Below are 17,200 nucleotides of genomic sequence, written 5' to 3'. Positions count from 1 at the left end.
CTATGACAGACAAAATGAGAAAAAAAATCCAGAAAATCACAATGTAGGATTTTTAATCAATTTATTTATAAATTATGGTGGAAAATAAGTATTTGGTCACCTACAAGCAAGCAAGATTTCTGGCTCTCACATACCTTCTTCTTTAAGAGGCTCCTCTGTCCTCCACTCGTTACCTGTATTGATGGCACCTGTTTGAACTTGTTATCAGTATAAAAGACCACAACCTCAAACAGTCACACTCCACACTCCACTATGGCCAAGACCAAAGAGCTGTCAAAGGACACCAGAAACAAAATTGTAGACGTGCACCAGGCTGGGAAGACTGAATCTGCAATAGGTAAGCAGCTTGGTTTGTAGAAATCAACTGTGGGAGCAACTATTAGGAAATGGAAGACATACAAGACCATAAGACCATAATCTCCCTCGATCTGGGGCTCCACGCAAGATCTCACCCGTGGGGTCAAAATGATCACAAGAACGGTAAGCAAAAATCCCAGAACCACACGGGGGGACCTAGTGAATGACCTGCAGAAAGCTGGGACCAAAGTAACAAAGCCTACCATCAGCAAGGGCATTGAAGATGAAACGTGGCTGGGTCTTTCAGCATGACAATGATCCCAAACACACCACCCAGGCAACGACGGAGTGGCTTCGTAAGAAGCATTTCAAGGTCCTGGAGTGGCCTAGCCAGTCTCCAGATCTCAACCCCATAGAAAATCTTTGGAGGCAGTTGAAAGTCCATGTTGCCCAGCAACTGCCCCAAAACATCACTGCTCTAGAGGAGATCTGCATTGAGGAATTAGCCAAAATACCAGCAACAGTATGTGAAAACCTCATGAAGAGTTACGGAAAACGTTTGACCTCTGTCATTGCCAACAAAGGGTATATAACAAAGTATTGAGATAAACTTTTGTTATTGACCAAATACTTATTTTCCACCATAATTTGCAAATAAATTCATAAAAAATCCTACAATGTGATTTTCTGGAATTTCTTTCCTCATTTTGTCTGTCATAGTTGAAGTGTTACCTATGATAACAATTACATGCCTCTCTCATCTTTTTAAGTGGGATAACTTGCACAATTGGTGGCTGACTAAATGCTTTTTTTGCCCCACTGTATATATGTGACACTTCCTGCAAATAACATAGCTCTTTTGGCATGAATATTGACCATGTTTGGTGACTTAAAAGAAATGTGTATTTTAATATGCCTGTATGCCTAAGCCTTCTTAGCCTGGAATTCAAACAGAATTGTTCTGTTTCATTACTGTTTCAAGATGGTTAAGGTTCCAGGCTTAAAAGGTGATACACGGTCAATCTGCCTCTGCATTGGCCGTGCAGAATTTACGGTGATATGGACTCTGCAAGAGTCAGGGTATTCATACTTGCGCTTCGCCAAGCAGTGCAGAGCTGTTGTGAAGGAAGTTGTCAAGGAGTTTGTGTTAATGCAGGACCTCCCGCCCTCCCCTACCGTCATCCAATCATGTCAATGCGAAGATATACATAGCTCTCTCCACATTGTTTCAACATTTGAAAGGCGCACTGCGATGAGTTACAGAGCTCAATTTGGCCTCTGCGTGCCTCCAGGTGCTTCACAATTGCGTCACACCATCCATAAGGTGCCTCCGACCACATTTTAGGATCAAGCGTAAATTGTCTCTTACCCTATCAATGTATTGGAGATGAATTCAGCTTAATTTACATTGAAGAGGTTATGTGTGCTTAGTAGAATAAAATGAAAGAATATGCCTTTATGACACTGTTCAGTTTATAAAAGGAAAGAAAAGTTGAACCAGCTGATAATGTGTATATCGATGAAAACAGATTATTGCATTGGTATGTATTTGGAGGACCACCATATTTGTCATAACCTTGTCTGTTCGTGGATGACGCTTGCTTGCAGGACTTGATTGACGGATTTCAGTGACTCAAAATTCTAAACAGTGGGAAGGGTGACATTCGACAGCCCCCAACTCTTTTCATCTCAGTCAAGGACAATTCATTCCAGTGGATGGGATCAGTCGAGGCAGATTGTTTATCTTCACTTTCGCGCTGGAGATTACTGCTGGGCTTTTGATTGGTTATTCCTGTGACTGTATGTAAATCGGATCCGGACGCATCCAGTAGGTGGTGGCTTGTGCTTCAGTGGCACAGGAGACGATCCAGAGAGGTTAGACCCGCAGCTTCTAACGGAGCTGTCCACTCCTCTGGTGGTGCTGAACGTCAGAGATTCGCTCTTCGTAGCCTACCCGATGGTTGATGGTATTCGAAAAGGATTTACAGACTTCACGTTTACAAACTTATAGGCAGGCTATTGTGTGGATGTCGAGTTACAATCGGTGGATTTGATCGGACCAGTTTGACATATAGTTGTTGTGAACTACTGTTTAAAAAAACAATCTCGTTCGGATTATCCTTCTGGATGGTTTGCGTCTGGACATACAGGTAAAACACAATATACATAGATATTCATAGTGTTTCTATTGTTAAATAACACAAGTAAAAGGTGGAATGTGAATAGAAAAACAAACCATATTCCACTGAAAGTGCACCTTCCATAAAAGTGTTTCATTTAGCATCGAACTGCAGTTTAATCGACATCAAAGACAAATCCCTCCGTACAACTCTTCTCCATCACCGGAAACATGTAATTTTATTCAAAGCATATATGTATCGGGGTTGTCATTTAGTTTACTTACTTGATAAAGCTAAGCTATGCTTTCTGAACTGTAGGCAATACAACTGCATCAGTTGATGGCAATGAAGTTGCGAGTGGAGTGCATGCTTTTTGTAAGTGCGCTATAGGTGACTGCGCTGCTAGAATGCCGTGATGAGTAGCCTAGTTCTGAAACGAAATCAATATGTTTGGGAATGAATATATATATATATATATTTGGGAATGGCAGGGACGCTCCACTCCGGTGCCTAGTATTTAGTATTTAGCGTGTTATTCTTTAGCAGGCAAATCCTTGTTACACTGTTAGCGGCGGAAGGATTACGGGATACTCGAGTTTTTTTCCACCCGCTCTCTCTCTGCGCGTGACTCGTTTGGCTTTATAGAGACTGCGATGGACATTCATTTTATTTGTAAATTCTCCGCTACTCTGAATGGCTGTGTACTGTATCTTCTCGAGCGTAGATGTAGGACTTTAGTCCCGTTAAGTCTTCAAGTCCGACTGGATAGTGTTATCGATTTGAATAAACTCCTACATTTTTTTAAAACTCTGAAATTGAATTCAAATTGACTATTTGTTGATAAATGGGTTGATTGGAGAAAATCTAACCAATGTGTTTTTGTATTGTCTGGCAGACCTAATGACCCCTTTTACTTCTCTCAGGCCCCTTGCGATCCAAACTTGAAGATAACAGTCGTTAGAAACCTTCCATGTGAGATGTACCTTGATTCACATTCATCTGAAGGTGCTGAACATGGAGAACTTGCGTTCAACAGTCCCTCAACCAGTTGGGCTATTACTATTCAAGCATCGCCCATGCTGTCCACTCACCCTGTATCGATTCGATTTTTTTAAACATCAGAGGGGAACAACACCTCTTCTGTCTAAATCCGAGAGAATTTGACACACACACACACACGTTGACATAAAAATGCTGAGGCACACACACACACTTTGACATAAAAAAGCCAAGGCATTGATGGAATCCCCACAATACATTTCTCAGTAGACCGGCATAACCTGCAATAACAACGAAAATGCATATTTTACAATAAAAATGGAGTGACTGATACCCCATAAATCCATTGGAAATGGCACTATATGTAAATGGCTAAACGCCGACGTTCTGTACATTACCTTGGAAATAATGGATGACGCAGCGGGACAAGGCGGAGCCAAGTCCTTTTTCGGAGTTTATATTTCCAGGGTAACGTACAGAACCGAGGCGTTTCACCCGCTTATACCAAAGTTGCCAAAGAAAACAATATGAAAGTACACATTTACCGCTATCATTTAAAAAAAAAGCTAATTCATACTTTCTCATCAAACCCAGTCGTTTGTTCGATTAGTTCGATATTTATGGACGCAACCCATTTGTTCGTTATTTATGTCCCGTTGCTATGCTCAGTGGCAACCTAGTGGTTCTGGGCCGACTCCGGCTGAGAGTCGGGGCATTTGGATGAGAGTCAGACTCGGCCGACGTCATGTGGCCGGAGTCTGGGCCGCCTTCGGCAGTATTATTTATGGCTACTATGAGGGGATTGAGCTAGGGCCGATTCCGGTCTGAGTTGTCTGGCCCAAATGTATTACTTGGGGCTCGGGCCGATTCCGGTGTGAGTTATCTGGCCCAAATGTATAACTTGGTGTTTTGGCTGATTGTGGTTACTCTCCGGCAGATGATTACACGGGCTGCTTTATATATTTAACATTTCATTACTTATTTATTTTTCCATACTTTGTAATTGCTTTTGTGATCAAAAAAACAAAAACAAACATTAAATTCTTTAAGAGTCCTGTTTAAGTAGTATTTTAGTATTTTGATACTTTGTGCAGGGAAATTGATTAGCATTAAACTTTGGATGGGGCCAACTGAGTTCAGCAGCTGTCTAAGACGCGGCATCGCAGCCAGCACGATACCAGTGCTGGCTGCTACTGGGAGACACATGAAACGATGCACAATTGGCCCAGCATCGTCCAGCTTAGGGGAGGATTTGGCCGGCCGGGATGTCCTTGTCCCATTGTGCTGTAGCGACTCCTGTGGCGGGCCAGGCGAATGACCGTGTCAGCGGTGTACGGTATTTCATCTGACACATTGTTCATCCGACACATTGGTGCTGCTGGCTTCTGGGTTAAGCATGCATTGTGTCAAGAAGCAGTGTGGCTTGGCGGGGCTGTGTTTGAGGAGGCATGGCTCTCGACCTTCACCCCTCCCGAGGCTGTACGGGAGTTGCAGCGATGGGACAAGACAATTGGATATGACGAAAAGAGGGTAAAAAATAAATAAATACAATAAAACATTTTTGGGGTGGATGGGTATAATTTGTATGTATAAAATGTATAATAGTAATATTTTAAATTACTAAATCGGGTCATTTTGTATACATTTATTTAAAATAGCATGGGGCCGCTTTTGGGGGGATTCCAGGTAGACGGCTGAATTCCGGTAGAAGGAAATTGCCCAATGTATATTCTGGGCCGATTCTGGGCAGTTATTCATTTTATTTCCGGGCCGAGTCCGACACCCGATTCAATCAGTTCCGGCCCGCCGGAAGAGGGCCACTTCTGGGCCGATTCCTCATTGCTAGCTGGGAACGTATCCCTTGTTTGCTAGCTAGCCAGCTAGCTATGGCCAACACGTTCACGATCTCTGCAGCCAGAATAACAGCAAAGTAGCCGTTTCTATTGACATTCATTTTGAGACATCCATAACAATGCCTGATTTTGCCTGGCATAGCTAGAAAAGTTTGCCTTCTCGCCAGGACACCCGACAGTGTTCATTACGAGGAGATCGCACTGCATATCAAACACTAGGCTAGAAGCCTGCTAAATAGTTTGTTGATAGCAAACCTGCCAAAATGGCTACCGAATTAAAAAATACCACTTGCTGAAAACAGCTGGTGAAACTAGAAACATGGGAGGATTTGACAGCATAGCTTCACTTGTGTCATGACTGCAACATTAGGGAGCAGAGAAATTCATGTTCATCACTTACAATGTTACATCATCAGATGCTCCAAAAAGATGTCTCTGCAAAAACAAATCAATCCTAGCTAGCTAGCAAAGTTTTTCCTCCTTGGATCTGCGTTTACAATGTCTCCAATTTCAGTTTGTGTAGTTGTTGGTTTAGCTTTTTGTAACTTTGTAGCAAGTATGGTCTGCATGTGTAGGCACATATTGCGTCATGATTGCAAGGTGTCCCGATATCTTTTCCAACGGTCCCGTTATCTGGTTTTAATTTATGTCCATTCTAGAAAGCACTTCTTCCCGATCAGAAATGAGTATTCAACAATGCTGTGGTATAAGAATAATAAGAATATATGATAGCTAGGCCACACTGAATCCCATGCATTACAAACAGACATGAATACTTTATCTGGGCATGTTAATGCCTGGTTTAATAAACCAACCAAAACTGCAAGCCTCACCATCTGCCACTCCAGGCAGACTCAACCAAACGATTTTGAGCCCAGGTGTGATTACAAAACCTTTCAGCCAAACATTATCCAACTCAGTAGGACATTTTCTATTTGAAAGAGGCATTTTTCACACGTTTTATTTTCCGACCTAAATGTACCCAATTAAATTTGTTTAGCAACAGGTATGAGATTGTGCCGGGGGAAAAGGTTCTCATATTAACGGAACAGCAGGAATTAATGTGCACTCCGCCTCTCATTACAATGACTTCAAGCACCCTGGGGACCGAATCGACGCGTGCTCATTTGCTAGACAAAGTGGCTCATTTCTTTCTGTCCTATTGTTACAATTTAAAAAGAACGATCCTAGATCAGCACTTCTATTTTGAAATGTATGAATACAGCCCCTGGAAAATGGATTAAGATTAGATTGAGATTAGAGAGCAGACAGAGGTACTCTGGCAATGTGTTGCACATATATTGGTGTTGGAAAGGTAATGGATGAAATATGAATGGAATACCACAGTGTTGGAGTAAACGTTTTGTAAATACTTGTATAATACTGTACCCTGATCCTCAATGCTTAATCTGTCTGGGAAACATGCCAAAGTGTTTAGGTTTGAGGGGTTAGGGGTCAATTGGGAATTTAGCACTTGTTGTGATTGATTGCAGCAGAGTCCTCAGTTCTAGTCATGTCTGGCAAATCTACGTTAGTGCACAGCGGGTTGGGACAGGCGTTTGGGTTTGATTTGAGATTCACCACTATTCATGGCTATAGCTATTTTATGGGCTGTGAGAAATATCTTATCGACTTTGAATGGCTTTGTCTCCATTAGGTCTATGATACCAGTGAACACACAGACAGTGGGCTAGTCTAGCCTAATATTGCTAATGTAGCACAAATAGAGGGGTAGCTACAGACGAGGGCGTTTACAATCTCGTTAACATGTTAGCACTTAGCTTAGTGAGTGATTAGGAACCCAATTGTAATAGTATGGTTCAATATTTCTTGTTTTTTATTTAAAGTGCACTTCATTGTGGCACAGCAATGCTATATGCCCATAGTGTGGATTTTTGCCATTTTGCCTGAATCTCAGCCATGGCAAAATGCTTTCATTAGTGTAACAGTATCGCCATTTGAAAGATACATTACGGATGTAAACGTGACATGTATAATATAGGCGCTCAAGCTGTTTGCTGTGGGCAGTACTGTCACGTGTACTCCCTCTCCGGCCTCTAGGTCATCAGGCTGCTGTCACCATCTTCAAGCGCACCAGCGCCTCACGACACTCACCTGGACTACATCCTATCCTTGATGGACTTCCCTATATCTGTCTCTCCCCTTGGTTCTTTCCTCAGGTGTTATTGATTCAGTTTTATGTCGGTGCATTGTTTGTGTTTCGTGTTTATTGTTTTGTTTCTTTATTAGAAAAGTCACTCCCTGTACTTGCTTCCCGACTCTCAGCCCGCTCGTTATAAGGGCCGTGTCTTTAACGCTGTGGGGTTGATCCTTCTGGTCTTAAAGACAGATGGTCAGGTCACTTATCTAGTTCATCAACAGGGTGGTTGAGGGTTAACGGTTTAACGAGTTATCACAAGCTCGCCCACTGTAGCTGTGTGGTAATCCTGTGTGTACAGCAGAGTGTGTGTGTGCGCGCGTGTGTGTGTGTGTGTGTTCATGTCAACGTATGTGAGGTTACGGGGGTTGAGATCAAAACACTAAGTGTTATTGTCTTTGTGGGTTGCTCTCTGGTTATTATGTGGGAGGAGTCTGCCCATGCATTGCACTTTAATGGACACACAGGTCACAGTTTGCCCCACATCACAGCATGGGCCAAGTGTGGCCACATTGTTCTGGTCCTCCTTAGATAACATCGCTGTGTTAATGTAATGTTGTGTAGCAATTGAGGAAAGCCCTGCTTCTATTGCCCTGAGATTTCACATTCGTTTCATTGTCCAGTTCTTCAGTTCTTCTCTCAGCTATAGTTATAGAGAGAATGTCATGGGATTTTCTTGTATCTACAGTACAATATTTAAGTGATAATGCCGGAGAAGTTGGTGTTTGGAGGATATATTGGCACGGGTTTTTTTTTTTTTTTACCTTTATTTAACCAGGCAAGTCAGTTAAGAACAAATTCTTATTTTCAATGACGGCCTAGGAACAGTGGGTTAACTGCCTGTTCAGGGGCAGAACGACAGATTTGTACCTTGTCAGCTCGGGGATTTGAACTTGCAACCTTCCGGTTACCCGGTTACTTCCGGTTACTAGCCCAATGCTCTAACCACTAGGCTACCCTGCCGCCAATATATCCCCCATAATGCTTCTCAGGCATTATCACTTATACAACGGGTTACCACCATATTCAAATAATGATTGACATATTTTAATGAAAAACTTTATTTTGATTCGTTTATTCATACTGTTTCATCCTTCCACAAGATATAGTCCCAACACAAATCTAGGGCTTGTATCCAGGCTGGCTGGACGTTCTTTCTATCAGTTTGGTTGCTAGAGTCGCGACCCAGTCTTTTGTTCTAAATGCTCCATTTGTCACACTGGCTGGAAATGTTCTTATCCCTTGCTTACTAGCTAGCCAACTATGGATAACTTATAGTCACGTCAAAAAGTGCAGCCAGAATAACAGCAAAGTAGCTGCATTTTTCGTTTGTTTAAGCTGTTCTAGAGACATTTATTTGGATACATCCATAACAATGAGCTAATGAGGCTCGATTTCACCTGGTATAGAAAATGGGCTCACTCGTCAAGACACTGTTGTTCAGAGGAGCTAGCCAACAACACAACTAACACAATCACTTCAATCTGAAGCTGGAAAGACTGCAAACCAACTGCACTTTGTTTCATTTGACCTTTTTTTCAATTGACATTTCTTTGTATATAGCCATAAAAATGATACCAGCTGATTCATGATTTAGAGTGACTGAGAAACGCTGCCTGCTTGTCTGTCTCGTCCTGACTCCCTTCACGTTCATTACTATGGGACAGTTGGAGATCGAATGTCAGAGAGACAGACAGCAAGGTTTATACAAATCTCTGCTGTTGAAAACTCAATGTTAGTCTAAAATAAATTTGAGATAATGTCTAGATTCATTTTATAGTGGTGATGAAGTTTATAAATTGCTTGGCTGGGCTGATGAAATGGTGGATTGCGCGGTCAAATGGAACAGAGTAAATAGGCATTTTAATATAATAGATTTAGACGGTGGTAACTTGTGGAATAGGCACCGGCTGGAATGCTGTTTTAACCAATCAGCATTCAGGATTAGAACCACCATTGTATAAATGAGCATAGATGATTGCAACGATCCCACTGGAGGCGTGACATACATTCATTCCTTTGATACATGGATTGTTATTGTTCCCAAGGCCAGTGACTGAAAACGTTATTACAGGTGGTTGTCCAAAGCCAGTTGAATAATGCAACACTCTCTGAGGATAAATTGGGTTACATTTGAATAATTAATAGCAAGTCATTGATCACAGTGTAAGACCAAGAAAAGGTAGACTTGCTAGATCAAAGAAAGACTGCCAGTCTGGTCGTATACTGAGGGGAACACACCTTGTTGGATGTTCTCGAAAATGATTAGCTAGAAACCTTTGAAAAGCGCCCGGGCTTGGAAGTCCCACTGAGAGCAAAGCAGACAGCTAACTTGGAAAACACTGGAGACTCATTACAGTGCAATGAGTGACCAGCTGAACTCTCTTTTACCTTTTAACTCCTACAGGCTATGAGGCAGCCATATTGTTTTTGTCTTTTTTCGCCCACTTGTCACCAACAAAACCCTTTGTCTCTCAAAAAGCAAACCATGGAGAGTTTTATTATTCTAAATGGCTTGTAGTGCATTCATATCCAGTGCCATAAAGTATAATGAGACTTCTAGTACATTGAATGGTGCTTTTATAAAAAATTGAATTGACGGTAATGCCTTGCTGATGCATTCTGCTGGTGGTGCTGAGAGCTGAGAGACAGTCACTGCTGAGCCTCTCAATCATTGAAATCCCACATTTCATTTTCAAGTGTTTATCTTCTCAGGATATGGACTTCCTAGGATGATTTATAAGGGATTACGTTTTAAGAGTGATTTAGTTCGGAGGGCTTTGTCGCCACAGTGTTACGTGTTGATGTGATCTAAGCATTCCTCTGTGCTGGTTTATTTGAATACATTTGACATTTTAGTAATTTAGCAGACACTCTTATCCCAGAGCGACATACAATTTCTGCATTCATGTTAAGATAAAGATATGTGGCACAACCACACATCACAGTCATAGTACGTAGATGTTTCCTCAAAGTAGCTATCAGCAAAGTCAGAACTTGTAAGGGGGGAAAAAGTCAAGTACGAGTGTTCGTTTTTATTTTACTTGGAGAATAGAGGGTAACTTTAGTTCATGTAAGGATACTGTAAATAGTTTGAAAACAGTTAAATTTATCTGTAAGAATGTTTTTGTTTTGTATGTGCAGTTGATAGAAGGCTGGCTTTCTTGAAAGACAGACTGATAGGCATGCCAGCCAGCCGTGTGCGCACACACACACACACACACACACACACACACACACACACACACACACACACACACACACACACACACACACACACACACACCAAGGGATTTAGGGGGAAAGATACAACACACAAAGCATAAGTTCAAAGCTCAATGGGATCACATTTAATTGGGATGGATACCTGAATGAAACCAGATAGCAGCCTCATAAAAAGGATTTGGGATAATAAATAATTCTGATGCAACATGTAGACGACAAATGCACACAAGGGCCTAACTCCTCGCTCATTTGTTATCTGATGGTGCGAGCGTGCGCCGGTGTTATCCGCCTGGCTCATCTGTTATCTGGTGGGGCGAGTGTGCGCCGGCGTTATCCGCCTGGCTCATCTGTCATCTGGTGGGGCGAGCGTGCGCCGGCGTTATCCGCTTGGCTCATCTGTCATCTGGTGGGGCGAGCGTGCTCCGGTGTTATCCACCTGGCTCATCTGTTATCTGGTGGGGGCGAGCGTGCTCCGGTGTTATCCGCCTGGCTCACCTGTTATCTGGTGGGGGCGAGCGTGCGCCGGTGTTATCCGCCTGGCTCATCTGTTATCTGGTGGGGGCGAGCATGCTCCGGTGTTATCCGCCTGGCTCATCTGTTATCTGGTGGGGGCGAGCATGCTCCGGTGTTATCCGCCTGGCTCATCTGTTATCTGGTGGGGGCGAGCGTGCGCCGATGTTATCCACCTGGCATTTGGAAGATGTGTTCCTTGTGTAATGAGTCAGGGATATTTATCAGCTGTTCGGTGTCCACTTTAGGACACCCTAAGCCCTAGCCCCTCAGAGGGTGAGGCCTTTTTCGTGAAGGTTAAGGCCTTTTAGGACATCCTTGGCCTCAAGCCTCACGGCTAACCCCTCACAAAGGTTGGTGAGAGGGCGAGCGTGCAACGCTGTTCCATCCATCGGGCATTTGGAGGCTTTGTTCCTCACAAGGAGGGGTGAGGCATGAGGCATGAGGCTGGAGGTTGAGGGTGTCCTACGTCTGTCCCTAGGCCAGGATTAGTCTTCTGGTTCCTCTCTTATCCTTTTAAGATGGGCACGTGACCAAGAGTTTACATGGCTTCGGTCATGTGACCATTGCTAGACTTACTGGAAAGACATTGATAATTGCCCTCTAGGTAGAGGGGGAAGAAAAATAATAAATAAATATGTTTTATTGTCACATACACCAGCTACGTAGGTGCAGTAAAATGTGTTGTTTTACAGGGTCAGACATAGTGGTATGGTGTCCCTGGAGCAAATTAGGCATAAGTGCCTTCCTCTAGACCACATCGACAGATTTTTCACCTCGTCGGCTCGGGTATTCAAGCCAGTGACGTTTTGGTTACTGGCCCAACACTCTAACCGCTAGGCTACCTGCCACCCTCAGGGATAGTCTATATGTGTCTATGTCCCCAATTGAAAATAATACTACAGTTTATAATAGAATACTACATTACTTACTATAGAATTAAGGTAGTAAACTGCAGTATACTGTAGAACACTATACTGCACACTGTAGTATCCCAAGATCATGTGTATTACTTACTATAGAATGTTGTACTATACTGTAGAATACTATAGTAAATACTACTTTATTATCCCCCCAAAAATACACTGTAGTAAATACTACAGTAATGTCTGCAAAAACACTACACTTTTTTTTAAACTATAGTGAATACTATACAGTATACAGTATTTAATTTGGATATACCCTTCACATTCCCCTCACCCTTATCTCGATTTGTGCAACTCATAAGAGAGACACATACATGCGAAGTATAGATCATATTGTGTTCCAAACAGGTGATAGAAAGGAGCAGAAACGCTGGGCTTGGAAATGTTACATTTGAGTTCCGTCAGTGTAGTTTTCTTGATGCCGTATGAGGGAGGCAACACAAACCACTTAATGCAGTGTCTGATGAAGATCAGAGAAGGATTGTACCTTCAATGTAACGTGGGACCATAACTATTGAGAGTTGTTTCGTCTTCTGCAGCATCAAAACGTTATAATTACACCGTTTAAAACATCCCAGATGTGCCCTCCGTCATGTTCAGATTACTGACAATCTAAAGGCTGCAACTGGGCCGAATCCGCATTAGTTGTCAGAGAATGCGAGTCAGGCTTTGAAAGCAACACATCCCACGAGAGGGACACTATTTCTACCCATAGAGTCAAATAAACATCTGTTGTCATGTCCATGGAAATTAATAGTTTCCAAGTAACAATGACATGTCGACATGGAAATGTTCTATTTTACTCCGCAATGCTTTTTATTTTTGGAAATATATTGAGATATTTGAGGCTCATGTTTTTTCCATATGTAGTCAGGGGGACACATTGGTATTGGTGTAGACTTCCCATAGGAACCATGCATACATTGCCTAGAGGCTGCAATTTGCAACACATGATCTATCTCTCAAGTATATGGTATGTGGCAAAGTAATTATGCTAAGCAGCCATTTGAGTTATATATGTTCTGTGTGTTCTGACGGGTGGAGTGTGAGGAATATGAAATGAAGGAACAGACAATTTGCAGGTAGGCTAAATGAAATCATTGGGTTTCCGATGTGAAGTAGGTTTGCTGATAGACACACAAGAGAAGGGACAAGTTTGGGCACCATAATCGGGAAATATAATACTTTTTTCCCCCACATCTGTGAATATCAGTGGGTTTATTGTCTGTCTTCTATGTGTAGGTTGTTAGGAGAGAGAACAAGACACCAAAATAAGCTCAACTCCTGTGAGAGTTACAAAGTTAAGAGCACAGCGGTAGGGCAAAAGGCTCGGTGTTGCTTTGAAACTGAAGGATCTAGGCTACAATGCAGTCGGGCAGACGGCAGTAAGAGAAGTGCCATGATAACTTTCGGAAAGAAGACGTGGGATATTGTTTGTGTGGCAGACACACAGCACAGCAGATGTTTCCAATGTGGAAGACGTCTTGGAGACAGACAGCAGTAACTCCAACCCGGAAATTGATCCACACAGAAATACTGCTGAGCATGCTTAAAGAGGTCTGCTTTTGCACCTGGGGGTTTGCATCTGTTTAAATTGAGTTTAAACGTTCGAAAATATGAGTGGGGAGGAGTAGGAGTGTAGAGCACTGGAACTGGGCAACTTATTTTCCTGGTCTGGTCACATGGTCAAGAAATTCTCTCTAGTCATCACACAAAGCACAACCATAGCATAGCTGCACATGTAGATCAACATAGACTCATAAACATGTAGTATATGAAGTCAGGTTCACTTAGAAGGCAATCCGCCTCTTTGTATTTAACTAGGCAGGTCAGTTAAGAAGATAGTCTTATTTACAATGACGGCCTACACCGGCCAATTGTGCGCCACCCTACGGGACTCCCAATCACAGCTGGTTATGATACAGCCTGGATTTGAACCAGGGTGACTGTAGTGACACCTCAGGCACCGAGATGCAGTGCCTTTGACCGCTGCGCCACTCGGCAGCCCAGCTCTTAGTAATGTCGGCGGAAGATAACCTCCCTCTGTGTTTTACAAGTCTCAAACCGCATGTGCCATACCGCCCCTTTCAGTCTCTCTCCCTTTGCTCCCCACGCAAACACCCACTGCTCTGAAGCCTTGTGATGCTGTCTCTCAAATGCAGCCCCCTTGGTTGATTTAAAAGCAGATGTGGGTTTTACTTGAAAAGGTTTGCACTTCGTTTGCCATCTTTGTGGAAGAAATCAAATGTTAATGAAGTTGGGACAGCTGTACTTTCATTGGGCATAAAAAGAAACATAAGTGATCTTATTCAAACCCAAGCCCTCTAACAAATGTATTGGTTCAAGTCAGGAATACACTTGATATTATACTGCACAAACCAGTGGCGTACAACAAGAATGATCCATACTGCCATGATGATTCATTTATTATATCAATGAATCCTCTAACCAGCAACCACAGTATTACCATATCATCACTAAGTTATGAGTATCAAGGGATATACAGGCTTACGCAACATATTATGACATTGGTGGCGGATGAAGTGAGTCTCCCCCACAATCATTTATTATTATCATTGTATATTGATGTATGTTCTCCACTGCAAAACATGACAGTAGGAAAATAAATATACGTTCACAATGATATGCCTCAGTCTGTGACACAAGATCCAAAATAAATGCCGTTCCATTTAACAATTCGACACCAGTGGGAAACAGTAGATTTTGATGCCACTGGCAGACCTAGACCTGGGTTCAAATACTATTTAAATCTTTCATATACTTTTAGCGTTTTCTTTAGCCTGCCTGGAGTGTCATATGGGTGGGGTTTACACTGGCTACTGTTCTAGTGGTTCCATTGCACCAGACAAGCTAAGTCAAGCCCAACTAATGTATTCAAAATGATCTCACATAGTATTTGAACCCAGATCTGCTCTGTCCTCAAACAACAGAGAAAGAGTGGCATCGTCAGCACAGGGACCAGCAAGTGCAGAGGAAGCCAACAAGTCACAGGCACACAGTATGAACACTTCCTTGTCTTACTACAGCCGATTTTGGTGACACATTGTTTTTGTGAATTTGACCCTTCACCTATGGGAACAAGCACTGCCAGTGTTGTCGAGATATGTCTACTACTCAGAGCAACCGGAGAGCGGGGTCACACCCATGATGTCAGTTGTCCTACGCTTGCGGTGTGAGGAGGACTTTAAAGCAGAAAAAGGAGAGGCGGAATTGTAGACCGGTGACTCCAACGCCTGTTGTCTTTCTATGTTTCCTGCATTATCTGGCCCACAGAAATGGCTTTTTAAGGAAATGATGACTGTTTCTCAATGATGTTTGTTTAATTGGCGCCGTGCCAAGGTCGAACTTGTTTTCACACCGTGTAATGGATAATTGAAGGAGAGTTATATTCAGTGTGGCGTTATTGCTTTAAAAGATAGGAGCCCTTTTCCAGTGTGAGGTATTCACTGCCACTATACCTTTATGTAAATAGCATTTGGATGTAACTGATGAAAAGGATTGAATTAAGCCATACTTTCTGTCTCACAGTTGAGTTGATTGTATTGGAAGTTGTACTGCTGTACAGCTACCTAATTAATGTTTAATTAATGCAAAATCACCGCCTTAATGATCCTAATACATCGACTCCTTTGCCTTCCTTTATCTTTACTTTCTCTTGATGCCCATTTCCATTTAATTGATTCCAAAGCAGATCTGATCTTTTGTTGCTGATTGTGAGGCACTTATTGATAGCATTAGTTTAAACCAATGACAGATTTGTAGTGTCCATTTTCTACGCTAATAGCCCCTTGGTTAATGTATGGTCTCAGCCCCCCAACTGATATTGAACTGTAGCCACGTCGAAGGGCTCTGCCGAACTGCTCACTATTTTTTTTCATTTTTTTATTGTTGACAGGAACAGACCAATGAGGACATCCAGATGGTGCTCGCTGGCGTTCTTGTTGGGAGTGGTCTCCCTCGGAGTGGGAGTCATTGAGGGGAGACCGGGCAAGGAGGAGGGATTCGGTCCGCCACCGTATCGACCTGTCATGAGGTTCCGACATAAGGTATTGATTTCCTTCCTCTTCCATTAGCCTTTTCGTAACAAGAGATCTCTGCAGCGTTGCCAATTATGAAGCTAATCACAATGGAGTTTTCCCAGAGTGCATCGAGCAACTTTGTTAAAACGTTTTTTTTCAGGCTCACAAAAATACAGTGATTTATTACTGGTGTTTTGCCAGGGAGACTTGAGCATCAAGTTAACATAACATTTTGAAATTTAGCGGAGGAGAAGGGGAAGTTATCAAAGGGGGCATTAAATGCTAAAAGTGAATTGGCTTTTTAGAAAAACGTACAAGTTGAAAGTGTAATTGAACATTTATCGTCTCGACAGCGCAGGCCTAGCTCTGCAAGCACAATCAGATTCCAAGAAAAAAGTATTTCCAAAGCACTAACAAGCTTTCTCTCTCCCCCACTCTCTCTTTCATACTTACAAAGACGAGGGTTGTGCGATATCCATATTACGTAATAGATCAATTATGTCCAATTGTAATGGATTATACTTTGGCAAAGGAAACCGTTTGATGGGCACACACACTCTCTTTTGTCTGCAGGCATTTGTGTGTGTGTGTGTGTGTGTTTCCCCCCAACACACATTTACTGTAAATCCCCCATGCATTGGAATACACTCTCCTCAGCCTCTCTGTAAGCACAGAGATAAAAACTTGCCCATTGATTTCCATATTATACCCCATTACTTTGAGCCAGTCTTCTGCCATCTCCAAATAGAGACTTTATCCTTTTTCTGCTTAGAGATTCTTTCAATTAGCTTAATTCATGTTGGCATGTGAATAAAAAAAAAGAGAAACAATGGTCATTTTAAGCCCAGGATCAGTGTTGATTATGACATTGTGTGAGAGAGAACAAGAGTGAGAGAGAGAGAGAGAGAGGAAGTAGGAGGACAGATGGTGTGAACAGAACTTGAGACCGGCTAGTCGGCTACCCTGCGCCAGAGGCTGGAAACTGTCTGTAGACCGACTCGAAGGTCACATTGGCATGGGAATGTTTTAAAAAAAAGCCTAATATTGGCAATGTTTTCATTAATGTGGAACA

At 42.5% G+C, this 17,200-nt stretch overlaps 1 protein-coding gene across 1 annotated transcript in view; it reads left to right on the top strand.

The window, feature by feature from the left end:
- The first annotated feature begins 1,527 nt into the window (after positions 1–1,527).
- The window catches only part of LOC110505137 (follistatin-related protein 5), a 164,467-nt gene continuing 148,794 nt past the window's right edge, over positions 1,528–17,200 (top strand). Inside the window, exons 1-2 of the mRNA XM_021584136.3 lie at positions 1,528–2,447; positions 16,005–16,155. Coding sequence (XP_021439811.1) covers positions 2,425–2,447; positions 16,005–16,155 — 174 coding nt within the window. The 5' untranslated portion in view covers positions 1,528–2,424. The remainder of the gene's footprint in view (positions 2,448–16,004; positions 16,156–17,200) is intronic.

Source organism: Oncorhynchus mykiss, chromosome 25 (genome assembly GCF_057628025.1).
Source record: "Oncorhynchus mykiss isolate SJ-2025 chromosome 25, ASM5762802v1, whole genome shotgun sequence".
Taxonomy (NCBI): domain Eukaryota; kingdom Metazoa; phylum Chordata; class Actinopteri; order Salmoniformes; family Salmonidae; genus Oncorhynchus; species Oncorhynchus mykiss.
The sequence above is the reverse complement of the archived record's forward strand: the minus strand, read 5'-3'. Positions and strand labels throughout refer to the sequence as shown.